The 27,496-nt window shown below is 43.0% G+C and overlaps 3 protein-coding genes across 7 annotated transcripts in view; 2 read left to right on the top strand and 1 right to left on the bottom strand.

The window, feature by feature from the left end:
* The window catches only part of JAM2 (junctional adhesion molecule 2), a 49,186-nt gene extending 43,510 nt beyond the window's left edge, over positions 1 to 5,676 (top strand). Inside the window, exons 8-10 of the mRNA XM_037155239.2 lie at positions 964 to 979; positions 3,673 to 3,715; positions 5,498 to 5,676. Of these exons, the coding sequence (XP_037011134.1) occupies positions 964 to 979; positions 3,673 to 3,715; positions 5,498 to 5,530 (92 nt within the window). The 3' untranslated portion in view covers positions 5,531 to 5,676. The remainder of the gene's footprint in view (positions 1 to 963; positions 980 to 3,672; positions 3,716 to 5,497) is intronic.
* Positions 5,677 to 15,704: 10,028 nt separating this feature from the next.
* Positions 15,705 to 25,320, bottom strand: ATP5PF (ATP synthase peripheral stalk subunit F6). Of its 2 annotated transcripts, none has more exons than XM_037155231.2 (4): positions 25,236 to 25,320; positions 20,704 to 20,877; positions 16,415 to 16,539; positions 15,705 to 15,877 (listed from the first exon to the last, which is right to left on the bottom strand). In XM_037155231.2, exons 2-4 carry the CDS (start codon positions 20,862 to 20,864, stop codon positions 15,840 to 15,842), a joined length of 324 nt encoding a protein of 107 aa, XP_037011126.1. In that variant the 5' UTR covers positions 20,865 to 20,877; positions 25,236 to 25,320; the 3' UTR covers positions 15,705 to 15,839. The 2 variants fall into 2 exon arrangements, with proteins under 2 accessions (XP_037011126.1, XP_037011125.1); XM_037155230.2 differs by lacking the exon at positions 25,236 to 25,320 and adding an exon at positions 24,838 to 24,941.
* The window catches only part of GABPA (GA binding protein transcription factor subunit alpha), a 31,560-nt gene continuing 29,012 nt past the window's right edge, over positions 24,949 to 27,496 (top strand). Inside the window, exon 1 of one of the 4 annotated variants that reach the window (XM_037155227.2) lies at positions 24,949 to 25,049. The gene's annotated coding sequence lies outside the window, so the exon portion shown is untranslated. Of the gene's footprint in view, positions 25,050 to 25,464; positions 25,555 to 26,766; positions 26,859 to 27,496 lie in introns of those variants that run through there. The other 3 variants (XM_053657737.1, XM_037155226.2, XM_037155228.2) reach the window with 3 other exon arrangements.

Here is a 27,496-nt window from a genome sequence, read left to right on the forward strand (position 1 = left end):
ATTTTGGAGTTTAGGTTTAAAAAAACATTTTACACCAAAATAAACAAATTTAAAGGGAGTTTCTAATAATACCTATCAGTAGATATTAGCAAAAAATGTGCCCATGAACATGGTTTCAAGGATATCCTTCATAATTAAGAACTGCTCTGTGAATGAATAATCCTTGTTCATTTATTTGTATGGTTCTACAATCTAGTCCAGTGTAATTTTATGAATGGAGTTGGTGAGTCCCTCTGCTGGTCACCAGTGAAAGTACAGATGACAGATGGCTCAAAATTCTTACCATCTTTATCTCTACTTGCAAAGAATATATATATAAGTATTTTGTGAAGATTTGGTAAACAATTTTTTTCTCAAAATACTGAATTAAAGACGTGATATGGGTATTAGCAGTTCATTAGCTAAGAATGCCACTCCCATTTTCATGTGGCAGAAAACCCAAGAGAATCATTTTCTAGAACTTGCATTTTGAACAGGGGTTGGCAAACGACAATCTGTGGACCAAATATGGTCCACCACCTGTGTTTTTATGGCCCGTGAGATAAGAGTGGTTTTCATAGGTGAACATTAACAATCTCTTTGATCATAGGAACACTAACTTTGAAACCCGATGAAGAGAAATATTATCTTCCCCAAAAGAACTGTTGTTTCTGTTTAGCCAACACAAGACTTTATTATACTAGTTAAAATTTTATTGCTAAAAGTTTTGGAAGTTTATTTTCTCTTGTTATAAAATTACCTACAAAATACCCTTAATTTCACCTCTTGGCCCGCAAAGCCTAAAATTTTGCCATGTGGCCCTTTACAGGAAAAGTTTACCGACCCTTGAGTTAGAAGGTCCAGATGTTGGGAAGTGAGAATTAAGACTGAGAAAAAGAAATTAAGCTTAAACTCATTTTTATATGAATTTGTATCATGCCATGTGAACTCTTGTATTAATGATATATACTTATTCTTTTGTAGAAGAAACCTCCTTCCAGTAAGTATACTTTCTTAAAATGCATGCTTTTCTTCCATATCAACTAATTTTCTATTAATCATCTGTTGAAAGTCAAAAGTGGGAAGTTGAATTATTTGTGAAGGTTTTTAATCCTGTGGGAAGTAACTGTGACTCAAGTTCATGAAGAGATACATCCTACTTCAGGCCTCGTGCCTACTTGTCGATGATGCTTAATTATCTCCAGAAGAAACACATTCATTAATTTGACTTCGTAGGCATTTCCATAGAACTAGTTTCAAGAATGTATTTGCTGTAATTTGCTAAATTAAAATCTTACAAGTAAAATTTGACTCGACAGTCATTTTTACATTTAATTAAGTAAGCACCGATTCTGTGCCCAACACTGTCCCCGGGCCCTGAATGAAACAGGTCAAAAGCCCCTCTGCTCTGTGGAGCTTACATTCTGGGAGAGACAGGCAGAAAGGAAACAATTGCGTCAGACTGTAATAAGAATTCTGGAGGAAAACAAAGCAGGCAAGAGGAGAGAGAATCATGGGGTAGGAGTGGAGATCGTCCTTGTACATGGTCATGGTTAGAGAACGCCTCACTGACATGGTGACATTTGTAAAAGACCTGCAGGAGCCGAGGGAGCAAGCCATGCAGACATCCAGGGGAAGAGTGTTCAAGGTGAGTGGAGAGAACACACGGAAAGATCTCGAGGTCAGGATGCCTGGAATATCAGAAACATCCAGGGAGCCGGTGTCACAGGAACAGAGTGAGAACAACAGAAGAGGTGTGAACACCAAGAGAAGTGGGGGCCGGATTATATGGAGCCCTTTCTGGGCAGTTGTGAGAAGTTCGGCTTTGGTTCTGAGCAAGATGGGCAGAGGAGTGGCATCGCCTTAATCCTAAAATCTCACACTGGCTGCTCTATTGAGAATAAACTATAGGGCGATCGAGGGTGGGGAGGTAGGGAGACACTGAAGAGATGACGCGGCAATCTAGACAAACCAGCAGCGGGGTCCAAACAGTGGTATGGGACATGCTGCAAAGTGGTAGGATTCTGGAACCATTTTTAACAATGGACTGAGTGTGGGCTATAAGAAACAGAGAAGTCAGGGATGGCTCAAGGCCATGAGAAGGATGGAGTCAGCGTTTGCTAAGGATACAAGATTTCAGGAGGAGCAGTTTGAAAGTTTCAGTGGCGGTAGGTGGAGAGGTCTGGCGTGTTTGGGAATTTCACAGTCTGCGATGCCGATTGGACTCCCAAGTACTAGAGAGAATCAGTAAATAGCTGAATATACGAATCTGGAGTTTGGGGAAGCATCTTGACTAGAGTCAGAGATTTAGGGCTCATGGATGCATCATCAAAGTCCCCCAGTTTATGTGCATTTGAGTTGGGACCGTCCTGCTTGTGTGGCAGACCCAACTCTGAGTCTGTGGGCGTCCCTTCTCTCTCGGCTGTCATCACTTCAGGTACTTGGTCATCTCCTTAATCTTTTGAAAGCTTAGCTGCCATTGATTTCCTGTTGCCTGACTTGCTGCTCGCTGCCAGTCTCTGGGCCTTGTAATCTCAGTCCAAGTCCAGCACGAGATCCAAGTTCTCAGGACTAGCGGCGGCAAGGGGGGGGGGGTCAGAAAGGAGGGTGAGCCTGATGGTATAGCCACCCCATGCCGCCCAAGGCATCTGGGAGGATTTCCGCTTTGAGTGAGTAAGATGGAGAGTCATTGGAGGGTGTTGAGCAGAGGAGAGGCACCATCTCACACACGGGAAAAGGCTGGCATTGCTGTGGGGCGGGGGTTAGTCTTTGCTTCAGTCACAGTGTCTCTACTAACCCAGGAAGCAGTGTGCAGAGCACGACCTCATTCCTACACACGTCTCCCACTGGTCTAGTCCACGGCCCTCAGAATTTGTTCACTGATGGACTGGACGCTGCATGTGTTTTCTAGGGCTGCCATAACAAAGTGCCATGTACCAGGTGGCTGAAACCACAGAAGTGTGTTTTCCCGCAGTTCTAGAGACTGCAAGTCCAGGAGCGAGGCATTAGCAGAACTGGCTCCTTTTGAGGGCTGTGAGGGAGGGAGGGACCTGCCCAGGCTTTGCTCCTTGGCTGACAGGTGGCCTTCTCCCTGGGTCTGCACTTCCTCTTCCCTGTTTGTGTGTGACAGAATTTCCTCTTCTCGTGAGGACACCAGTCATATTGGATTGGGGCCACCCTGGTCACCCCATCTTAATGTAATACCTCTTTAAAGACCCCCCTCTTCAAATATGGTCACATACTGAGGTCCTGGGGGTTGGGACCTCAACATGTGATATGGGGGGGGGGGGACCCAGTTCACCTCAAAACCATAGTCACCACATAAATCTTTCTTTCCATGGAAAAAGGGAAATTTGAGACTATAATCTCAAGCGAAATGTTAAATGTTACTAAATCGACACATTAGAAGTTAGAAAGTCTCTGATTTGCTCATTCCACAAAAATCTGTAGTATATTAGCCCGAGGCAGCAACTAAATACAAAGGGAATATTTTGTTGCATGGCTTTCTCTGTGAATATTGTCTATAAATGTAAGACATTCAGTTGGGCTTTCTGGCTTTTTATTGCATCTGGCTGTGATAAAGGTTCATCTTCCTGTTGAGAAAATGTAGAGGTAACATTAAGAGAACGGGTATGTACTTCAGAAATGGAAGTGATCAGGTAATAAATGTTGTTTCTTTTATTCTACAAACAGGAAAAGCAGTTCTGCAGCCAAAGCCACAACAATGAATGAAAATGTGAGTATTTTTAAAGCATATTTATAGAATGGATTTGTTTAGGGAAGAGGGCAAGGACATGAAGTAACTGTGTGGAAGTGATGATTTTCACTTTTAATATACTTTGTACAAGTGTCTGCCACTGGTCTTTAGAAGGAGCGGAATAAATGTCAGCTTTCATCCCTGTCTGTGGAGGCATGATAAGGTTACTGGCACTTATAGAGCAAGGAGGCTTTACCACACCATTATTTTTTCTTGTGGCATTTTCCATTATTGGTCAGTCTCTTAGTATCATTAGGGCTGAGATGATCAGCTCCATTGAATAGGTGAGGAACTTAAGACACTAGTTTTCACAGGATTACAGTGGCAAGCCTGAGAACCAGGCATCTCGATTTTGTCAGCTTGACCAAGCAACTCACTTCTGCGGATCTGTGGTCCCAGGACGCTCCTTTGATTAGTTAAAGCAGTTAGAAATTTAAAGAATATAGAATGTCCTCTGCTATTGCTGAAAGAAGCATCTCAGAAATCCTCGAAATGATGCAATTCTCTAACTGAGATGGCTAAGGGAACATAATGTAGATATTTGGGTCTGTTGTACTTCTGCATTTGTAAATACAGTGAAACAGTAAACGCAGGGATCAGATATTGTAGCTCTTTGGGTAGAAATTTGACTTTCTAGGTTATTTTTCAGAAATACAGTAGGGGGAGGAAGGTTTTCAATGTCTTCAGAAGCCTGACCCCTTTCTCGAGAAGTGGAGCAGTGCTTCTCTGAATTCCTTAGTTTTTTCTTAGATTTCCTCTCACTAGAGCATGGGCTGGGGCACAAACATCAATCATTTGAACACCCAAGTCATTCTGATGGACACTAATGTTGAACACCCACGAACTGTTCTGCAGAGTTTTTAAAATCAAAAATGCCTCAGATGGTCCACTCCAGAGTCGTCAATCACAGAAGTCATTTTACTTTGTAGTTTACTATACCAAAAGCACATTACTCTTTAATTGGCTGACAGGCAATATGTATCTCTCCCTATTTGTCCTACCATTTGTGGAAAACATTCTGTGGGTGTGGAGTAAAACGCTCTCAGCCCACCAAGCAGTCAGCGACACCTTGCGGCTGAGTTGGAAGAACAAATGCATTTGACTCTTTTCTTTGCCTCCCTCTCCGTTGCTCTCATCCAGTTCTAGTTTGACCCTGGAACAGGGTTTCTCAGCCTTGGCACTATCGACACTTTCTTATAATGCTCATCATACACTGAAGCCGCAGTAATTTCACACAGTGCTGTGCCTTCGGATGCTCTCCATCCACTAGATGCTCTAGGACGCACCTGGCAAGCACAGATATGCTCCTACTTTAATGCCCGCTCCCAATTCTGTACTCTTTTTAAAAAACATTTTATTTATTTATTTTTAGAGAGAGGGGAAGGGAAGGAGAAAGTGTGGGAAAGAAATATCAATGTATGGTTGCCTCTCCTGCGTCCCCTGCTGGGAACTGGCCTGCAACCCAAGCATGTGCCTTGACTGGGAATCGAACCAGAGACCCTTTGCCTCACAGGCCTGTACTCAATCCATTGAGCTCCACCAGCCAGGGCACAATTCTTTCCTCTTTAGGCACATTTTGAAAGACCATGTCTCCTAGTATTTAATTATTTAGTTCACCATAAGCTAGATTTAATTCAATATATGCTGGTTTGGACCTGCAAGGTTCTATAGTGGGTGTAGCTTAATACATAGGATTTATATATTCCTTTAAATGTAAGTTAATACAGTATATTTAAACTTGGTTTTTCTTTCTTTTCATAGGATTTCAAGCACTCAAAATCCTTTATAATTTAAAAGAATTCCCCTTCGAGAAACACCAATACCACAGTTGTTACGCAAGTTATTTAAAGATTATAAAACTCTGCTTTGTCTTACATTTGCAAAGAGGTACATAAGGAGGTGAGGTTGGGATTTCATTAAAATTTTTTATAAACACTAAATCACTTGAAATTGTTATTTTAAGCAAGTAGTTCTGGGCTTCTGGTCAAGATGGCAGAGTGAGTAAATGCTGTACTTGCCTCCTCCCATGACCTCATCAGAATTACAACTAAAGCACAGAACAACACCATTGAAAACGACCCGAAGTCTAGCTGAAGAGAAGTCCTATAAGTAAGGATATACGGAAACTACTTCAGACCGCAAGGAGGGGCAGAGACGCAGGATGGGCTGGTCCCACACCCACATGTGGCAGTTAAAAATCGGGAGGGGTGTCTCATCTACAGAAGTCCCCGCTGAGGAGCAAGGGGTCACGGCCCCACACCAGGCATCAAGCCCAAGGCTCTAGTGCCAGGAAGAGAAGCCCTCATAACTCCTGGCTGTGAAGACCAGCAGGGATTGTGGCTGAGTGAGACAAAGAGCTCCTAGAGTCCCAGGCGTTCCTCTTAAAAGTGCACACGTGGACTTACTAGGACTCACTCACTCTGAGCTCCAGTGCTGGGTCAGCAGCACTGAAGGACATGCGGACACTGAGTAGTCTGGCATCAGGGCACGAGCTGGAGGGGCAGCCTTCTCCCAGACAAAGGTGTGGGCAGAGGCCGTTGTTCCTTTGCTTAGTTAGCCCTCTCCACCACAGAGCTGGCAGGCATATCTGAGTCTCCATCAACCTGGCTATCACTGTTCACCTTATCCTGGTGATTCTGAGGCCAGGCTACCCAACTTTCTGGCCCAACCAAGCCACTGCCAGTGGCTTTTCCATATACATAGCTTGTCTTTTGCAGACTTTCCTAAAGTCTCTCAAAGGTTCACAAACCCCAGACATGCTGGTCTTGGCATGCTCCGTGCCTCTTGCTGAACAACCCCAAGCCCAACACTAGTGACAGCCAGCCTCAGCATGCAGCTTAGCCTCTCCCAGGCATCTCCAAGCCCAGCATAGTGGCAATTCTCTACAGATCATCTTGTAGCTCACACCCAGTGGCCCTGAACCAGCACCCCCCAGTGGCCAGCTTCCAACCACACCAGACCACCACCCAACCACCTCCACAAACAAGGTACTCAATGGACAGACTTAGCAGACACCAGATCCCTGCTAAAGTAAATCTGAGCTTCTAGAGTCCCATGTCAGCGGTCACACGTAGAGTCCCTCTACGGTCAGCCTGTGCACAATAGCTGCTCCACTGTAGTCACAGTCGGTCACTCCTCACAGCCACTCAGTCCTTCCCATTGACATGCCAATAGCAGTCTCTCAACCACAACAGGAGGGCACACAAATTCCACACAAGGGACACACCTGGAGCACCTGGCTCAAGTGACTAGGGAAATTGCACCACTGGTCCCTACAGGAGACCTGTTACATAAGGCCACTCTATCAAGACTGGGAGACACTGCAGCTCTACCTAATACATAGAAACAAACACACGGAGGCTGCCAAAATGAAGAGATGAATCAAATGCCAAATGAAAGTGCAGAACAAAACTCCAGAAAAATAAAGTAAACAAATGGAGACAAGCAACCTACCAGACGCAGGGTTCAAGACACTGGTTATAAGGACGCTCAGTGATCTCAGTGAGAACTTCAACAGAAAGATAAGAAACATAAAAATGGTAATAGAAAACATAAAGAACCAGTCAGAAATGAAGACTACAATAACCAAAATGAATACATTAGCAGGAATCAAAAATAAGTTAGATGAAGCAGAATACTGAATCAACGATTGGAAGTTAAGGAACCAGAAAATGCCCAATCATAACAACAAAAAGAAAAAAGAATCCAAAAAAAATTAAGCTAGTTTAAGGGAGCTCTGAGACAACATCAGTATACCAACATTCACATCATAGGAGTACCGGAAGAAGAGAGAGAGCAAGAAATTGAAACCTATTTGAAAAAATAATAACAAATGAAGTCCCCCAGCTGGTGAAGGAAATAGACATACAAAGCAAGGAAGTGCAGGGAGGCTCAAACAAGATAAACCAAAGAAGACCCTACCAGGACACATCATAATTAAAAGAGCAAAGGTAAAAACAAAGAGGGAATCTTAAAAGCTGCAGGAGAAAAGCAGTTCGTTATGTACAAGGGATTGTCAGCAGATTTGTCAACAGAAACGTTGAATGAAGGTCAGAAGGGATTGGCATGAGATACTCTAAGTGGTGAAAAGCAAGGAACTACAACCAAGATTACTCTACCCAGCAAAGCTATTATTTAGAATGGAAGGACAGATAGCGCTTCCCAGACAAGAAAAAGTTAACAGTTCAAAGTTATCACCGCCAAAATAGTATTACAGCAATGTTAGAGGGACTAGAAGATGGGGGTGGGGGAAGAGGAGGAAGAGGGGAAGGAGGGGGAGGGGAGGAAGAAGAGGAGGAAGAAGGAGAAGAAAAAATAAGAATATGAATAATGGCAATAACTATCATCAATTACTTTAAATGTCAATGGAGTAAATATTCCAATCCAAAGACATATGGTGGCTGAATGAAAAGGAAAACAAGCCCCTTATATATGCTATCTACAAATTTCTCACTTTCAATCAAAAGATACACACAGACTGAAAATAAAGGGATGGAAAAAGACATTTCATGAAAATAGAAATGACAACAAAAAAACTTGTGGGTACCAGACAAAATAGACTTTAAAACAGAGGCCACATATAACAAGAGACAACCTGGCAACTCCACTTCTGGGTATTTATCTGAAGACACCACTAATTTGAAAAGATGTGTGTCCATATGTTCACTGCAGCATTAGTTGCAATAGCCAAGATGTGGAAGCAACCTAAGTGCTCATCAATAGGTGAATGGATAAAGAAACGGTGCATATGTACAATGAAATATGACTCAGACATAAAAAAAGAATGAAATCTTGGCCACCTGCCACATCGATGGACCTAGAGGGTATTGTGATGAGTGAAATAAATCAGAATGACAAATACTGTATGAGTTTACTTATATGTGGAATCTTAAAAAATCAAACACAACAGGAACAAACTGATAGATGTAGATATAGAGAACATTTTGCTGGTTGCCAGACAGGAGGGGGTTTGGAGGGATGGGTAAAAAGGGGAAGAGATTGAGAAGTACAAATTGGTAATTACAAAATAGCCATGGGGATGTGTAGTACAACATAGGGAGTAGAGTTACTAATATTATGATCAGACATAAGTTATATAAATGTTTAATCATTATGCTGCACACCTGAAACTAATATATTGTGTATCAACTTTAATTGGAAAAATAAAAAAAAAACAATTTAAAAGAAAAAAAATAGTTCTGTCACTCCCTAAAATACAGCCTGGCTTCTGTCTGGAGTAAGTTAAAATCATCAAAATACATTTCAGTATTCTGGGGTTTGTTAAATGTTAAATATCCCAACTTCTAGAGGAAGTTACTAAAATACATCGTATATCGTTGTGAACTTCACCCACAGAGCATGCAAATACAACCTGCATGTACCCTTCTCTGCAAGAGTCTGACTTAGAGGGTTTGGAAATACTCGGACAGATGTGAAAGGAAACTCTGGTCTCATTTCCACCAGAATCCTCCTTTCTCCCCCAATATAATCCTTATTGCGCTGCTCATTTATCCACAGAAGGGAGTTAGTGGGAATGAGTCTTACACCCAAGGGTTTGTACTGTTTTCTTTCATTTCTGAGAACCAAAAGCAACATGAAGGAAAATACCTCATGACCAGAGCTCACTGTGCCAGTCAGACCCAAACCCAAGTGTCTTATTTCATCCCCACACCTGCTTGTCGCTCGTTCCTCCCCCTGAAACCCCTTTGAAGAGGATCGGTGACCTTGACATCAGGTTGCCACGGAGCCTCCATGCAGAGCCCTGCGGGCACCTTTTCCTGTGGGATGGTGTTTTCACATCTGTTTCTAAAAATCGTGCAGGGAAATTTTGATCTGGGCTGAGTCCCTTGCTCTTATGGTCAGTGGATTTCCAATCCTGGTAACTGCAAAGCAATGGACAGGAGGGGTGAAGTGTTTGTCTGACAAGTAAAAGGCATTGAAAGAGTTCACTATGGCTCCCTGAATCTAGCATCCATCCTCACAAGAGAAGGTGGCTGACATGAAAAATGCATCTAATCAACTGGTTTCTCACCTGATTAATCACAAGGGCCTCCAGCTAGTGCTACAAAGTGAAAATTCCAATAATTCAATTAACAGTAGGAGCAGTTAGATTATGTTAAAAGCATAATTACAATTTGTTTTGAATCATTCATAAGAATGAAATATGGCTAGGGTTCTGGGCAAATCTGGATGAAAAGGTGACTTGCCACCTTTGACCACTTTGAACGTGGTTAAGCTGCTTTGAAAGGAGTCAATTCCTTTTGCCCAGTAAGTAAAGCAAATGCTCGGGATCCACTGCACAAGTGGATGAAGCACTCACTGAGTGTCCAGCACATGCCTGGACACCAGGTCCCTGGGAAGACCCCTGTAGTCAGACTGTCCCCCGCCTTGTCTGTGGCATTCAAGGCTTCTCATCAGTCCCCTTCAAACATTCCCTGTAAAGTGCCAGGTAGAGATGTTGGGCAACACAAGCCATATGGTCCCTGTTATAACTAATCAACTCCGCCACTGTCGCATGAAAGCAGCCACAGACAGTAATAAACGAATGGCCGTGTCTGTGTTCCAGCCCAGCTTTGTTTACAAAACCAGCAGGCAGAGAAGATCTGGCCCCCACACACAGTTTCCCAACTCCTGATGGTGAAGCCCTAAAAAAAAAAAAAAAAAAAAAACCTATCTAAGTTTTTGTAAGAAATTAGACCAAGCGTTGCCCACACTTCCGTTTAACTTAGTTTGGGAAATGCTTTCTTCTTGCATTGCCAAGGGATCGTGGGAGTCTCAGAGATGCCTCTTCAGGCTTACCTACCCGCACACAAGATCAACTTCTTCAATTTAATGACACAAATCCATCTTGTGTGGGAAAATTTGTAGTACCTTAGTTCTACTAATAGACAAAAAACTTGTAAGCCACAGAAGCTAGAGGATTCACCTTATAGTGTTAACATCTAACACTTCGTCAAGTACATACTATACATGACCTTAAACCACTGTGTGCAGCTAAGTCAAAACTGGGTGAAGAATGCTTTCCTCCATGCAAGGGCTATAGTAGTGAGCACGCATTTTCCACTTGTTGAAAGTATATCCACCTATGTCTGGGCTTGTGTTTCCAACAGCTTTTAGTTGAGGGACTTGAACACTGACGACTGGTAAAACCCCATTGTAATTCTTACAGCACTTTGACTTGATTTTCCTGCAGGCAAATTGTGTTATATAAGGATTAGGGCACTAGAATTGTTAATAGCAAGTTTTGTTTTGTTTTAATCACTACTGTTGCTGTAGTAACTGGGTTTACTTTTAGTTGAAGGTTTAACATAGCTACATCTGGAACAATTGGTTGTTTTTCAGTACATCTTTGCAAAGAAACTTCCTTCATCTCACACATGGCTTTGTTTTATGAGAACCTACATTAACAAAAACAACTGAACTTCTTAAACTTTTTAGCCCCATTTAACAGTACAGGGGAAGAGTCATGCACCTATTGTTCAGTAAAGCCCAGGAAACGACACCCTCTTACCATCTGTAGTTATAAGGCTAGTTCTTTAGCTGCCTGAGATTAGAATCTCATCATATCAGTCTGAATGCATGCCAACCTCTCAAACACTGAAAAGGAAAACCTCTGAAAATAAGAAGCCACAACTATTGAACACTTTATATATGTCAGAGGTGGGGGGTAGCTGGAGGGGAGGGTATGTAAAATGCCCTTCATCTCAACAATGTAAAGTGGGCTGTGTGCTATTTTACAGGTGAGGAAACAGAACAAGGGTCAACTGCCAAGTTCATAGAGCTAAGTGAGGAATCAGGGGCTGCATGACTCAGGCCCACGTGATGCAGGATGTCTCATATAGAAGTCTTCCCCTGCACCCAACATTCCTTCTTTTACATTTTCAAATTCTCCTGTACCTTACCTCCCCCTTACATTTACATTTGCAATTCTCTTGTACCCTACCCACCTCAGTAATCTCTGGCCCATCTAGCCCTCCCCAGTCTTGTTACCACAGGTAGTTAGCTAATTATTAATGAGAAAAAGGAGCAAAGGGAATTAGACATTGAGCTTAATCAACTGGGAAGCATGAGGCTGTTTGCTTCACCAGGAAGCTACAGCTTCAGACCCCATGGGATCACAGCATTGCTCCACCCATTGCTCCTCCTGTCCCCACTCCAGTAGTTGATTGTGGGGCTGGGGCGGGGAGGAGAGGGTGCATTATCCTCTTCATCAGCATCAACTCCCTTCTCCCTTTTCCCCCTTCCCTTTGCGAAAAACCTTTTAGTCTTTCTTTACATAGTCCATTACTAGAGACTAAATTCCTTAGCCTGGAGTTCAAGGCCCTCCCCACTCTCACACATACACATCTTGCCTCATGGTCACAATCCATCTGTTCTACTGTTTCTCTCTGCTTGCCATGCACACCCATCAAATGCAAGTAAGGATATTAAGGGACATTTCAAGTTCCACTTTCTCCATGAAGCACTCCCTCATTTCCCTGGCGGAAGTAGCTTCTGTGGATTTTCATAGCACTTGGTTCTTATCTTATAATAATACACTTATGTGTGCACATATCTGGCACCACTAACTATATGGAAACACTGGGAAAAAATGTTTCATGCATCTTTATACACCCCAAAGTATTTAACAGTATCTAATGTGTAGTCAGTATCCAGTAAATGCTCAAGGGAAGGGCAATTTAAAGAATACTTAAAATTTCTCTGAAGATTTAGTTAGAATGTTAAGAAAACATTGTATTCTACAGTTATTGTAATCACTCATTTATTATGCAAAGTTACACAAATTATTGCTCCATGAATCAAGCCTAGACAGAAATTATGTTCTTGTCTTACTCTTTAGTTACTTGGGTATGCATTTCCACCTAGTAGTTCTTTAAAAGACCACATCTTTTTTCCAATTTTCAAGTTTTAAAATTTCATTTTCCATCCTATGTTTTTTGTTCTATAAGGGATTGAGACACTTTTAGTAGTAATAACTGGTCATGAAATTCCAGGTAAACCATAATTATTATCTGTTGATGCTTTCTCCTTAATATTAAATATATGCCATACTTTTATTCGACCAAGTTTTTCTTTTAATGCACTAATTAAGACACACCAGAATATAAAATATCTTTCTACTTTCTAAGAAAATACTCTCAAAACAAGTGACTATATACCCTGGCTGGTGTGGCTCAATGGATTGAGCACTAACTACACTATGAACCAAAGGGTCATCAGTTCAATTCCCAGTCAGGGCACATGCCTGGGTTGTAGACCCCAGTAGGGGGCCCTTGAGAGGCAACGACACATTGATGTTTCTCTCCCTTTCTCTTCCTCCCTTCCCCTGTCTAAAAATAAATTAAAAACAAACAAAAAAACAAGTGAATACTTTTATCAAGAAAGGACCTGTTTAACTTCTCAACTTCCATTTTTGTTTTCAACATTGAATGTATTTTTAAGTGCTTTTAATTTTTTTTTGCATTTTTCCCCGCGTATTTCTTAAGTGCTTCCTAAAGGTGGTAAAAATTTGAGAATTTCTAAGATCTGTAGTTGGATTTATGTTGCCCCTGCCATTTAACTTATTGTTCTCGAACTCACTTTCCTTCTGAATATTCCACAACCATGAATTATACTGAAATCACTATAGGTCAAGAAATCTTTTTCTAAAATTTAGAATTATATACACTGAAGACAATTAGGAAAGTTTTATGTGTAGGAATATATTCATGTAACAGAATGTTGACGGGGACTTTTTCTGTTGCGTGAAGACTGAACACAAATACACTACTTTCTAAAGAACGCCTTAATCTGGGGACAAATACGCCCTTCAGTGTTGATGGAGAGACAGTGCTGCTACCCTGAAATCATTACCCGTCATCTGCCCTTTACCCCAACACCCAAGTCCATGAACACTGCAGTGTGTGTGAATGGATGGGCAATGGGGAGGAATGGAAAGACAGAACAAAGTGTCCAAACTGTGTGAGAACGAGTTTGTCAAAATTGAGTTTTATTCTCCAGCTTACCCCTAACATAAATAAAGAGAATTTTAAAGAAAATCACCTCCAAAAGTTGAAGGCACCTACCAAGAAGGAAATAGTTCTTTGAGCAGGGCGAGAGTTGGAAAAAATGTACCAGGGACAACAGCAGGGGCAGGGAAGCGTCCGTTTTCCCATCGTCTCTCAGTGCAAGGACGTTTGTCAAGTAGGCTTCCTTGAAAGCTGGCACTCACAGGCCTGCGACACCCCGAGCAGCAACAATCGGAAACAGTGACAGCCAAAACCAAAAGTCCGGAACCGAGTCACTGTGAATAGGCACAGCCAGCCTCAGTCATAGGCCCTCATTGGTTGGTGCTAAAGGCAGCAACGGACGACCGACAGGTGTCCCTCTCCAGTTCTCTGCACCCCTCTTTGACTCAAACCTGCTCTTCTTCTAAGGACAGCAGTCAGACTGGTTCCCGCCCACCCTAATGGCCTCATTTAACTCAGTCTAATTTCCAAATATAATCACACTGTAAGGTTTTAGGGGTTTCAGCTTCAATGAAGTTTCATAGCCTGTAACAAGTGGCATGGGAGGAAAAAAAGCCATTTTAAACAGCTACAAGCATAATAGGTTGAGGTCATTTGCCATAAACACACAAGGTGGTCCCAAATGGTAAGTGCAGGGTGAGACGGCACCGGTGCTGAAGTGACAGGTAAAGGCTCAAGTGTGCAGTCGGGGCAGCCTCACCACACAGAGGAAGGGGCTCCGAAGAAGGCGAGGCCTTGGGTAGCAGCCACGACTCAAAGCACCACCACAGCATTCAGCTGGAAAAAAGAGAGTACTTCCCTGGGAAAACATCGATGACTATAAATGCATGGTCCTATGATGTAGGGCTCAGGAGTGGGGTGCTTTGGGCAAGCACATACCGAAAGGTCAGCCCTTCTTTCCTGAGACTGGCGCTGCTGACCCCAGGCTGCTTGTCTGTCGGGGGTGGGGGTGGGGGTGGGAAAGACCACTTCCCTTTCTCAGGGGAGGCCAGAGAAGGGACCTGAGCACCAGGCTTCCTTGACTACTTTCAAAGAGAGCCATAACTAAATATCATGTCTCAACGCCTAAAGTATTTGAATAAAGGTAGTTCAACTGAACTGTCATTGCTTAGCTTCGTTTGAAAATGGGACTCTCTTCCTACCTATACCACTAGAAAGTATCTGTGGACCTTTTGAAAAACAAATTCCTCAGTATGGCATAGCATAGTAAAAATCTATTCCTTTTCTGAAGCGAACTAAACCCTTAACAAAGGCCGTTTCTGACTTCACATTTTTAAAGAAAACCTTTAAAGGCTTATTAGGACCCGTATTTAATGAACACAAGTCAGCAAGAGTGTCAGATAGGAGAAGGCACGGCTGTTTTTCCTCGTTTCACGGTGTGAGAGCGCTACAGCCACTGAGATTCTGACGCACCTGCTGTGCCACTCACCCCGCGCACGGCTGCTGGATGCCCCACCACGTGGGCAGAACCACGCCACGCGGCCTCATCTCTCCAAGGCCCCTCCCTTGGCTGGCGCCCTCCCCACGGGCCCCTCCCCTATCCAGCTTCCCCTCCTCTATCTGCACAGCACTGCAACAGGCTGTGGCCGCCAACTCAAAGGGAAGAGGAGGGACCCGGGTTCCTGGGGAAAGGGCATTTACTATCGGGAGGAGATGGAAGTTAAAACACAGAGGACATTCAAAATGACACCTGAATGTCCTGAAAGGCCTGTGATAAAGAATTTAGAAACTGTTTCTTTACATTCCGGTGTAGCATCCCTCTGCGCAGACATCTCTCAGGTCAGGGGGTCCTCTCGGGCAGCAAGTCTCCACAGTGAAAAGGATGCCCTGCACACGGAGAGGAGTCTTGCAGGTTGTAAGCAAGTTGTACCCAGTTCATCCAAGTTCTCCATCTGCTTTGTTATAGTCAAACAAGAAGATGTAAAAACAATGCTAAAACACAGATTCCAATGCACTCAGGATACATCATCAAATAATTTATTTGGAATCAGAATTAAAGAACATCTGATGGTTGCTGAAATGTATGTTTATTCCGGTACTTCTGATCAGTTGCACAACTTATCAAGTGAAAATTACCAGATAAATTTTACATTTCTTCAGGACGGGGGTTTATCGATGACTTCAAATTTGGGATCTAAGAAGAAGGAAAAAAGTTAGCTCAGCCATGCTGCAATGAAATGCCTTATTGAGAAGACTTCACTATTTAATTCATCAATCTTCTGATTGTTTTTAGTGAGTATCGGCTATTTCTAAACATCTGCAGGGAAATGTAACAACTGCCAAAGATTCATTCAGCATTTACTATGAGCCAGGCTATTAACTGACTACATATATCGTTTAATTAAAACAGCCACATGGGAGAGATACAATTCTTCCCTAATGTAGGTAGGAAACAGGTACCAGTTATCTATCTAAGGCCACGATTCCCAAGTGATACTGTCAGAATTCGAGAGCAGGGCGTTTGACTTCAGAGCCTCGTCATTTAACCTCTGTGTTCCATGATCTCCTATACTGATGGCAAACACTCATCCTGGAGGTCCGCACGCACACATCCCTGTCATACTAAATCCATGTCTAATTGACATTTATGCTCTCAAATATCCAAATAAGTACACCGATTTCCTCTTAAAATGATCTCCATGAGAATGAATCCACAACTAAAGAGACTTGCCTTCAAATTTGAAGTCAGGGAAAGCGTTCATGTCTGCTTTTCCGTACATTTGCTTAAGCTTGAACAGCTCCCGCTCCAAATCCTGCTGGTACTCTGGGCCAGTGTCAACAGGGCCTCCGGACGACCTGTAAGCAAGCACGTGAAAACCCATTTTATGCACCAGTTTACAAAACCAAAATCACTTCCTACCCTGAGAGGTTCTGCCATTTTGGAGAAAAAAATAACATGTCCATAAATACTCACACTGTAAGGGAGTTAGGTGATGGCTTCAGAGGCATGGTTTAACAAAAAGCTGCTCCAGTTGAGGAGAGAGCACTTTCGCTAAGCTAATCAGGAAAAAATTTCATTTAAAAAAAGCGGTGTTTGTGATAAATCATGCATTTGGGTCCATTTTAATTTGAGACATTCTCAGACTGAAAAGCAAAGATGCGGAGGAGAGAAAGCGCTGGCTTTATGTGGGACTATATTAAGCAGTTTACATGGAAAGCCAGCAGGACCCAGGTCACGGGAAGCCTGAAATGTTAAGCTTGGGAATTTATATTTTATTTGCTAAGCAATAAAATGTCAAAATTAGAGATGCGCTCTGGGAAAGTAAATATGGCACCATGGACTGGCAACGAGGCCAATTACATTTACTTAATTCTTTGCACAAACTCTTCCGTGTTTGTCATAATGTTACTGCCTGTCAATGAACAACAAACAAAAACATTTATAAGTGAAAATTCTATCAAGGGTAGTATTTTCACACATGCCTATAATAAAGGCATGGGATCTTATGTCACAGAACTTTCACAAAAAATAGAAATAGCTCTTTTTTTTCCTCAAAGACTCCATCCATTTCTAGACAGGAAGAGAGGAAGAACAAGAGGGAGAGAGACATCAATGTGTGGCTGCCTCTAGCCCCCCAAGTGGGGACCTGGCCCACAACGCAGGCATGTTCGAGAATCAAATCAGCAACCCCTTGGTTCACAGGCTGGCACTCAATCCACTGAGCCACACCAGCCAGGGCAGGAAAAAGCTCTAATTTAAGAATGTATTAAAACTTTCTCTGATGATAGAAATGCTCTGTATTTCTGTCTAACATGGTAGCCACTAGCCACTATTAGCACAAGAAATGTGGCTAACTGACTCAGAAACAATTTTTATTTAAGCTTAATTACAATTCATTAGAATTTGAACAGTAGCATGTGAATATTCACTAAATACATACACAATGCAGTTCTTGATGGAGCCTTCAACCACATACTCTGGTGGACTGTTTTCCAGCTCTGGGGTCTACAGGTTTTGGAAACCCCTTTGGGAAGATCCAGCCAGTCTCACCAATAGACTGGTTACTGCTGGGTGGAGGCTGTTACAACTTTAATGTGTACGCTTGTGATATAAAGGGGCCACACATACTGTAACTCCTCAACTGACTGTAAGACGCCCAGCCTGTCTTGCTGTAGATGGCGACAAGGTTAAAGCAGAAATTCAAGGGAGATTTATTTATTTCACTTAAAAAGAAAACACCAGGCATGCTAATTTATTGACCCACTTGCTCTTTCAAACATCCTGTGATACAGTTATTATCATCCCCATCTTACAATGAGGAACCTGAGGCACAGAGGTTAAATACCCTGCCCAAGGTCACGGAGCTAGTAAGTGGCAGAGCTGGATCCCAGCCCGGCACGCATGCTCAGAGCACTGTACACTGTCGTCTGCACAGACAAATGGACCAGACTCCTTAGGTTCAGACTGTACCTAAGCACTGACTTCTTACTGGACAAGCTTTTAAGGACAGTTACAGAGCAAAGAGTGTTAATACTACGATGCCACAATACCTCCGCACAGAAGACACTCCAGTTCCCCGCCACCCTGTACACCTGCTTACTAAGCAGTGTGATTTTAGGCAAATTCTAAATTTTTAGCCTTAGCATTCTCATATATGAAATGGGGACACCATGAACAAGGCTGTGCATTTCTAATATTGCCTTCATTGTAATCCCTTCACCCTCTTCCTCCTCAGTCCCAGTAACAACAAGCCCTGTTAGTGGCCCAGTCTCAAACCTGGCAGTGTTCTGACCCATCACTTTTATACTCCCACTGCCGTAAAGACAAGATTCTCATCAACCCATGCTTAGATCGTAACATTTTTCTTTTTTTAAGATTTTATTTACTTATTTTCTTAGAGAGAGGGGAAGGGAGGGAGAAAGAAGAAGAGAAACACTGATCTGTTGCCTCTCGCACGTTGCCATCTGGGGCCCTGGACCACAACCGAGGCATGTGCCCTGACCGGGAATTGAACAGGCGACCTTTCAGTCTGAAGGCCGGCACTCAGACCACTGAGCCACACCAGTCAGGGCATATTATTACATTTTTCTAACACATCTATCTTCCTTTTTTTATTATCCCAATTTCCCTAATACACCATGATTAAAATTATCTTCCTAATACAGAGCAATCTTGTTCCACCACACCATCCTGCTTAAACAACTTTTATTTCTCATAAATGCCTTTCATGTAATATTTTAATTGTCCAGTCTATAATCTTCAACAATCTCTCACTCTAACCCATTCTACCCTTACTGCTGCTCCCTACGCTCTTCATACCCTGCAGTCTTGGAATGTAGCATCACAGAATTTCCTAAATATGCTTTCTAGTTTTCATACCTTAGCTCACACCACTCTTTCCCCCTAGAAGACATCCTCCCCCATCCCCATCCATCTGTCCACTCTTCACGCCAGTGGTTCATAACCTCAGGGAGACCCCTGCTGGGAGTGTCTCTTAATGGCCTTCTGTGGGTCTGAGAACCCTTTCACGCTATATAAGGAAAATCATGTGAGTAAATTCCTCACTTTTTTTTCAAGTGGGAAGATTACACATAGCTGACCATGACATTCTCAGGAGGGATGGATGACCTCCAACACTGCCTTCAAATCCCAGATAAAACCTTCACTTTTCTAAAACACTTTCTAAAATGCCTCTAGCTGGAAAGAAGTGTAACTTTCCTGTGAACTCCCCAAACACTGAATGCCACTGCTCAATCAACATCTAATCCATCTTACTTTATAGTGTATCTGTTTACAAACTCTCTACCCTTAGCAGATATTAAGAATATTGTGTAAATGCAGTGTGGTTTCTTTCTTTGTAGCCCATCACAATTTATGGCTCACTGCTTTGCACATGGCAGACAACTAAATAACTTCTTTTAAAAGTGGAAGCAGGACCTGGCTGGTGTGGCTCAGTGGACTTGAGTGCCGGCCTGTGCCAAAGGGTCACCAGTTTGATTCCCGATGGGGGCACATGCCTGGGCTGTGGGTCGGGTCCCCAGTTCAGGGGTGCACAAGAGGCAACCACGCATTGCTGTCTCTTCCCTTCTCTTTCTCCCTCCCTTCCCCTCTCTCTAGAAATAAGTAAAATATTTTTAAAAAATGGAACTGGGAACCGAGGTATTCCACTTTCCCAAAGATCTGTGGGTTGAACTTGTTGATGACTAAGGTCATCATTCATCTCCAGAACTGTGGGGTACTGTAATCATGTTTTTCCTGGACTTGCTTTATACCATTTCAGAGTCTTCTGTCTTTTGATATTCCCAGAAATACGTAAGAATAAAAAATTTTTTTAAATGCTGTTTATATGTTTCCCTGAAATCATGATGTAAGGATCAACAATGATAGTAAAACTGAATAACTATAACAATGTATTTTGACAAAAGTTCTGTGATGTGATCTCTCTGATAACTGGTGCAATACTGAAGATGGCCATGAAGAGACTACACGGCAGGCAGCGAATCCAGCACAGACACACGAAACAAAGAGGTGATTCACATCCCCGGCCGGACAGAGCAGGGCAGTGAGAGATTTCTTCACGCTACTCAGAATGACATGCAGTTTAAAACTTATGAATTATTTCTGGAATTTTCCATCTAATATTTTTGGACCCTGGTTGACCATAGGTAACTGAACACCCAGAAAGTAGTTCCCCTTTATCTGTGATTCCCCTTTACTGTATAGTTCCTTAATGATTTCCGAGATCCTGCGTACTTCTACAAATTGACTCTAGTTTATACCAAATGACTTTAGAATAAGGACGTATCTAAAGTAACAATAAAGGTAATGGGATTCTCCCTTGGAACCCACGTAAAAAAATACAAATTTGGGACTGGATCTTGTCTCCTCCTTTTGACATACTAATGAACCTCTATGCCAGGGATCAGCTGAGGGAAGGTCTTAGACACTTTGAAACACCTCCAAACTTACATACTTTGATTATTTATATTTACATCATGGTTGATTATCTACCCACTTACTGTCGCTTAGTTTTGTATTCTCTAATCTTGTCCACGAAGAGTTTCTGTACAGGATCGAGTTCCTTAAATGCCACTGCTGTCACACCAATATTCCTCCTCAAATAGACTGAGACTGCAGACTGAACGGCCGAGGACAACCTGAAGAGCCTCTGAAGAATCATGGTGACTCTGTGACTGAAAAGAAGCGCTACAATGTTAATACACTTTCCTATGCATACGACTGTGAAATACCCATAAATATATCGTACAGTGGGAATCTAATGCTCTTCACTGCTACGGGACTTAAAGCACACCTGACCCCACTGCAGCCCCCCCTCGCCCACTGCAAGTTTTACTACTTAACCAAAGGCCCTGCTACCTAGAAGCAGTTAGGAACTCAGGCCTGCTGCAGCCCCACCAGTCACATGCAGAAAGAGCACGGCACTTGGCGTGGGTGTTTCTTCTCCATGAACATAGACTTGGATCAGGGGAAAGTCAGCGAGGATGTTAGAAAACTGCCCGCACCTAGTAGGGAAAAACAACCCTGACCCTTTAAAGCAGAGCTGGGCAGGGACACTAGAGACAGTTGCCCCAGTCAGAACTGACAACCTGGAAGTTTCTACCTCACAGACCCACAAAGGAAGAAACTGCTCTCCCCATCACAGCTACAAATCAAAGTCCAAAAGAACCAGCAGGGAAACCTTCCAACAAAAGAGACAAAACCATGCAGTACATCTTAATTAACGAGTTAGAATTTGCAAAGGAGATGAAAGTCTGGTTTTTAAAAATAAGGACTTAAAGACTTCCAAATCCCTAGACTTGTTGAAGCTAAGAGACATAATTTTCTAAGTAAAAACTTCAATAGATAAATTAGGGAATGATCTCAGTTGAGACCTCATTTAGTGTCTTGAAAGACCAAATGCAAAAAATAAAAAAATCCAAACTATGACAAATATATGAAAGCAGGAATTCCAAAAGAAAATAGATAAGGAGGCCATATGTAGTTAGGAGAAACTCCCTCAGATTAAGAAAGGGTGATTCTACTACAGTGAAAGGCTTACCAGACAGTGTTAGACTGATGACAAGAGCCACACCTCAATACAGCCTGGCAAAATTTCTGAACCTTAAAGATAAAGGGAAAACCTGACATGCTAACGCTAACAGGATTCCTCCCCCTGCAAGTTACCTAATAATAACAATAACAATAGTCACCATCACCCTGACAATGGACCCCATTAAGTTATACCACTGCTGTTCAAAGCCTGGCCTGTGGACCAGTGGTAGTATATACAAACTGTCACTGGTCTAGAGTTAATACGAAAACCGGGAATAAGCATTTAGAAACTTTTAAGCAATTTGGCATATTAACTTACACCTGCTGAACTTTATTAAAAAAATTCATGTTTGTATTTTGTATGGCTTCATTATTTTATCTTTCATATAATTTTTCTGGTAATTCATTTGTATTGTATTCTTCAAAAGTATCCACAAAGGTTGGGGTGGGGAGTCCTGTACCACCGAGTGTTTGAGAAGCACTAACCCATGGGAGAGCAGAGCAGCACAGTTCTCGACTAGGGGTGGGGTATCTGGCAATGTCTAGAGACATTTTTGGTTGTCCCTAACGGAGTGTCACCGGCATCTGGTGGGTAAAGGTCAGGCATGCCGCCAAACATCCCGTAGTGACAACAGCCTCCCCACAACAAAGAACTGTCTGGTCCAAAATATCAATAGTAACAAGGTGGAGAAACCCTGAAACGGCATATAAAAACTACAAAAAGGAATTATACAATCAACAAAATATCCTTCCCCTGCCAGGATGAAAACAAACTATTTGAAGAAATTAAAGAATTCATCATATACCACTCTTGTACCACATCAGAGAAAAATACATGAGAAAAGACTTCAAGCAAACAACAAATGACCTTAAGCTGCTACTTATTACCATTCCCATTTTACATATACAGAAACTGAGGTTTAGAGGTTAAGTCCCTAGCCCAAGGGAGAATCTGAGTGGACACAAACATATTTTTTAAATCATGCAACTCAATGTGTATATATATTTCTTTCTGGCAATTTAAGGACATGCTTAACACTCAGCAATAAGGATATCTAATGTTTGTTCAGCCCTAGGTATTTCGCAAAGTACTTTCATACACAAGGTGTGTCCAGAAAAAGTCCAGCCATTATTAATATAACAAGAATGGTTTGCACATCTATGTAATATGGTAGCCAAGGAGGGTGGACTGGAATGTGCGCGCGTGAACAATGACAATTTCACTGTACTAGTTAGTGGGGGTGGTAAACACTATTGAGAGAGCAAGTGTACTGTGTGGCCCTCACATTCAAAATGACTGAGCAAGTAAAGCAACAAATCTGCATCAAATTTTGCATTAAACTTCAACATTCCTCCATGGAAACCATTTCGATGATTCAGAAGGCTGCACCTATGGGCAACTGCTGACTGGCAGCTTCATCACAACAATGCACCTGCTTATGCACATCTCATGTGGAGTTTTTTGGTGAAACATCAAATCATCCAGGTGACTCTGACCCACTACAGCCCAGATTTGGCACCCTGAGACTTCTGGCCTTTCTCAAAACTAAAATCACCTTTGAAAGGGAAGATATTTCAGACCATTGATGAGATTCAGAAAAATATGAAGGGGCAGCTGATGGCAACTGAGAGAACTGTGTGAGGTCCCAAGGTGCCTACTTTGAAGGGGAATGAGACACCATTGTCCTGTGTACAATGTTTCTTGGATCTTCTTCAATAAGTCTATTTTTCATATGATATGGCTGGATACCTTCTGGACTGACCTCATAGAGTCTCTCCTAGTACCCTTATGGCACTCCCCATGGAGTGCAGAACTAAAGCAAGCTCTGCTCTCCCATGGGCTTGCTCTTACCTTGTTGTTACAGGTAATAAAGCTATGTCTAAGGAAGGTTATTAAATTGCTCATAGTCCCATGGTTAATTTGCTCTGACTGTAAAAATCATCTTATCCCTATGGCAACATGAGTGAAATCCATTTTCCTTTTTTCGATTTCTATCATCTAAGTACTAATTATTCCCAAAACACATCTCTAATTTTATTCTTTTTTCTGAAATCCTAACTTATACATTCAACAGCTCACACCCCTTCATAAGTCTTTTAGGGCTCTCAAATTCAACTTGTTTAAAAAATGAACACATAATCTTTCAAAACAGGTGTTTTTTATCCCCCTTTTCATTTTTTACCATTGATTAAATATATAGTGAGTGTGGGCTGTCCAGTGGCTGGCTGAAGACACCCTATTACACAAACAGGTGTCAAAATACCAATTGTGATGCGTTCTCTATTCCAGTACTATGGACTGTCACAAGAGCCTGTAATAGAGATTTGACATAGAAAAGATTGGGGAAGGCAACAAGAAAAGGGTAGAGCAAGCGCAGAAGCAGCATGTTTCTCCTGTTTACATTGATGACTGACCAGCCAATAGGTCAGTCCTTTCGCTGCCTCTTCAAAGCATATCCTTTCAGTCAATTCACAATCTTCCTGACCCTCTTTCCCTCCTGGAAACTGTTCGCACGTGCACTCTGGCCTCTCCGCTAATTCAAGCACCTCCTCCGCCCCACGCAGCGTCTGGTTCCTTAGGACTGTTGAGATGCAGGGTTGTGCAAGGAAAGTAAGTGTAGAACACTTCTGCCTAACCATGTTTTAACACTACCAACATTTTTAAGTGGGCTGAAAATTTTTAAGTTGGCTATCCCTTTTGCTTCTTATAGGGCATGTTCTGTTTTAAATAGTTCAGAACAATTCCCCGCACTCCCAATTGGACAGGCCTGGCTGCAGACCTGCCACACGAGCATGACCTTGGGCTGCCCCAGCCCGATTGCGGGCCCACGAAACTCCCGCGTCCCCGCAATCCACACCACCCCCGCTTGTCCTCAGAGCGGGTGTTACTAACAAGGCAATACATAGGGAGCCAAGGGCAAACCTCAATAAGGCCTAAACACGCTGAGATCTGCAGTGACCTGGGGCCAGGCCGTGAAGGTGCCTGGGCAAGAGAACTGAGTTCTCATGAAGGACAGAGGTAATAGAAAGTTTAACCCCGTGAACAAATTGTGAATCGGCGTTCCAACAGGCCAAGCAAGTCCAGCTACCCTCCCGATCACCTTGCACTCAGTCCGGAGCTGCCACGGCCACCACAGCCTCCACCGCCGCCACAATTCTACTTCCGGCCTTGGCCCCGCCCCACCCGCCATCGCAATGCATTATGGGCTGCCGTTTCAGTCGGTCGGCACACACCGGACAGGAAGCGTCTCGGAGACAGTCCGCGACCGGACAGCTCTAGGTGAGGTAGAAGGCAAATAAGAGGAAGTAGAGGGTAAGTGCTTCCGGGTCCCCTAGCGAGTCCTCCGCCATCTTTTGTACTCCAATTTTGATCTCTTTTTCGTTTTGGAAACCTTTCAGTGTACGCATGCGCACTTGGACAGGCCTTTCCCTTAGTTCAGTCCCTCCCTCCCCAAGTCAGCAGTCCTGTTCCTAGGGTTGTTGAGGTGTATGAACGTACCGACAAAGTGACGAGAGTGTAAAACAAAGCGGGCTGGGGCATTGTGCTCCCTTGTGCCTCGGGAGCCTCCGTTGTCTCGGGCGTTCGTTTCGCGAAACCTGCTGGGAGTTGTAGTCCTGGACCCGAGGATGCCTGGGAGGCGGGAGGGGGGTTGGAGTTTCTAAGCGCCGATTCCGCGGGAAGGGCCCAGGGGCCTCACACTTCAAGTCGCGGGAGCTGCAGGTTTTACCGGGGAGACGCTGCACGTGGAGCTCGTACCACTGCCGTTCTCTGCCGGCTCTGGAGCGCGGGCGGGGCGACCGGGTCGATTCCGGAGCGGGTGAGTGTGGCCGCGGAGAGGAGGGGAGCGCGGGCCCGCGCGGGTCGGCTTCGTTCCGGGGCCTTCTCCCCAAAGCGGCCCCCCCGCGGCCGCTTCTGTGTTTTGTTTCCGCTGGTCCCCGGCGCTGTGACTCCCATTTCCGTTCGTGGAGACTTGAGGGAGCCGGGTGGGGAGGGGCGGGGAGGCAGTGCGGGGAGGGGAGAGGAGGGGCTGGGGGCGCGCGGCGCTGGGCTCTGGGCAGCCGCGCGCCCTCGGGACCCGGGCCGTTCCTGTCACCTTTTGCCTCTCTTTTCCCTCACTGTTCCCTCGTCGACTGTCCGCCTTGGTCCTTAGTGTCCCCGCTCAGGATGTGATCCTGACGCTCCGGGATTTCGAAGGACAATGTAAAACTAGTCTCGCCGTCTCAGCGTTTCGCTCTCACTTCAAATCCAGTTGTTTTTTTCTAGAATTGCCCCATAGTTGCATCACAGTCATTTATTAGTGTATATAGAGTCCATTGGTTTATTTTTAAAGGGAGGCATTAAGACAAGGGGGAAACGATGTGTTAATACTGTTTGCCAACTTTTTAAGTTTGTTGTGTGCTGGGAGATAAGCTGCTTTCGCGTGTTGGTATTTAGGGATCCTAGTTTGATTAGGTTAACGGCAGGGAAGACTGCCTCGTACTGCATTACAAGATAATGAGTCGTGATTTAGAAATATGCGCAGTGAGTCTGGCCCGTGGGAGGAGCATTTAGAAGGGCTCACTGGAGCAAAGTGGAGAACTGGGCAGTGATAACGTTGTTAGTTCTGTGTTACCCTAAGCATCGGAAGAAACAGATCAGCTCTTTGCATACTACGTAAAGGGAATACCCCTCTCTGAGTTTGATCCAAACTTTCCAAGCTTATGTATTTTCAGACTGACTCTGACACTAGGTAGACTTAAGTCAGTTTAACAGGATTATGTGTTACGAGGGATACATAGTGTTGATGAAAATAAATAGCTAGAGGCTACTCGTAAATACATGTGGGGTCTGAATACAACATTACAACTATTTACTTATTTCCCTCCAACTTTTATATATAAAACTTCAAATCTATAAGAAAGTAGGAAAATTAAACAATAAAATTATACAGTGAACACCTTCACTCCGTAGGAGGGAAGTTAATCTCTCAACACTTGCTTCCCCCGCCCCCCCCCACGCACAAATACATGTATTTTACCGTTTTCTTAACTCTTGACTTTATTTTCAAAAGCAAAAATGTTTTTTTTTCTTCTGGTATTTAAACCTTTTTTTTCTAGTTTGAGAAAATGTGCAGTCAGTCAGGTAGGTACTCCCAGATTGTACTTAACATATTTTACTAATTACATATTTTACATAGTATTTAATATATATTTTTAAAGATAGATTTATATTACATGTAAATGTTGGGAAAAATTGTCCTAAACTAAACTAATAATGTGTTCCAACAAAAAAGAAAATCCTCAAGATTAACTGTGACTCCAAAAGAGAATATTAAATATAACTATTTTAAGGAACATTCATCTTTTCTAGACTTTTAAGTTTAGTTTTTATCTCTTTTGTGAAGCTTTCTGAACCCCAGGTTAGATTGAATCTAAAGAAACCAGGGTGTCCAGACCAGCCCTTTGATGGAAAGGCTCCAATCAATGTTGTCTTTTCCATTTGAAGTTTTGAGAAAGAATCCTGGTTCCAGAAAAAGAGCTAAAATCCACTCAAGCAGTAATATCAAAGATTTGGCAGTTTCCCAAATCTCTCTCTTGCTTTCAAGGCTAAATTTAAAGCACTGAGAGAGAAAGAGAAAGGGATCGATTTAGAGTCTACGACTATTTTTTCTAAAGTATTTAGGGTTCTTTATCTGGTACCTTCCAGGGACTGATTATAACTTTTGGGGAAGATGACAGGACGCATTTCTTTTTAACAACTACCTGTTTTAGTGCTTATGT

Source organism: Artibeus jamaicensis, unplaced genomic scaffold (assembly GCF_021234435.1).
Source record: "Artibeus jamaicensis isolate MK-2021 breed Jamaican fruit bat unplaced genomic scaffold, CSHL_Jam_final scaffold_474, whole genome shotgun sequence".
NCBI lineage: Eukaryota > Metazoa > Chordata > Mammalia > Chiroptera > Phyllostomidae > Artibeus > Artibeus jamaicensis.